The 701-nt window shown below is 51.1% G+C and overlaps 1 protein-coding gene across 3 annotated transcripts in view; it reads left to right on the top strand.

Moving 5' to 3' along the window:
- The window catches only part of Axl (AXL receptor tyrosine kinase), a 31554-nt gene that overhangs the window by 20613 nt on the left and 10240 nt on the right, over positions 1-701 (top strand). For all 3 annotated transcript variants that reach the window (XM_021218804.1, XM_021218803.1, XM_021218802.1), the window contains one exon: positions 428-523. In XM_021218804.1, the coding sequence (XP_021074463.1) occupies positions 428-523 (96 nt within the window). The remainder of the gene's footprint in view (positions 1-427; positions 524-701) is intronic.

Genomic DNA, 701 nt, shown 5'->3' with positions numbered 1-701 from the left:
CCACACCATGTGGTTGCTGGGATTTGAACTCCAGACCTTCGGAAGAGCAGTCGGGTGCTCTTACCCACTGAGCCATCTCACCAGCCCTTTTTTTTTTTAGATTTATTTATTATTATATGTGAGTACACTGTAGCTGTCTTCAGACACACCAGAAGAGGGCATCAGATCCCATTATAGATGGTTGTAAGCCATCATGTGGTTGCTGGGATTTGAACTCAGGACCTCAGGACCTCAGTGGCTCTTAACTACTGAGTCATCTCTCCAGCCCCTTGTAGTTGCTTCTGTGGAGCAGATTGGGAGGCTACAGGAGCTGGGATGGGTTGAGTGCTCTGGACACAATTTAGTGACTCAACAGTGGGTCTGTCCTTCTTGGTACACATTTGCTGATCATCAACCCTGCCACACGGCTCTGTCCGCCTCATTTCAGTGAACAGCCTGGGCATCAGTGAAGAGCTGAAGGAGAAACTACGAGACGTCATGGTAGATCGGCATAAGGTGGCCTTGGGGAAGACCCTGGGAGAAGGTGAGTCCCTCCAGCACACGTCCACATGTGTGCACAGGCACACACACACACACACACACGCACACACACAGGCACATGCACACACACAGGCACATGTACACACACACGCACATGCACACACACAGGCACATGCACACACACAGGCACATGCACACACACAGGCACATGCACACACACA

The sequence above is a fragment of the Mus pahari genome, chromosome 19, assembly GCF_900095145.1.
Source record: "Mus pahari chromosome 19, PAHARI_EIJ_v1.1, whole genome shotgun sequence".
In the NCBI taxonomy this organism is placed as follows: Eukaryota; Metazoa; Chordata; class Mammalia; order Rodentia; family Muridae; genus Mus; species Mus pahari.
This window is presented reverse-complemented; position numbering and strand designations above follow the sequence as displayed.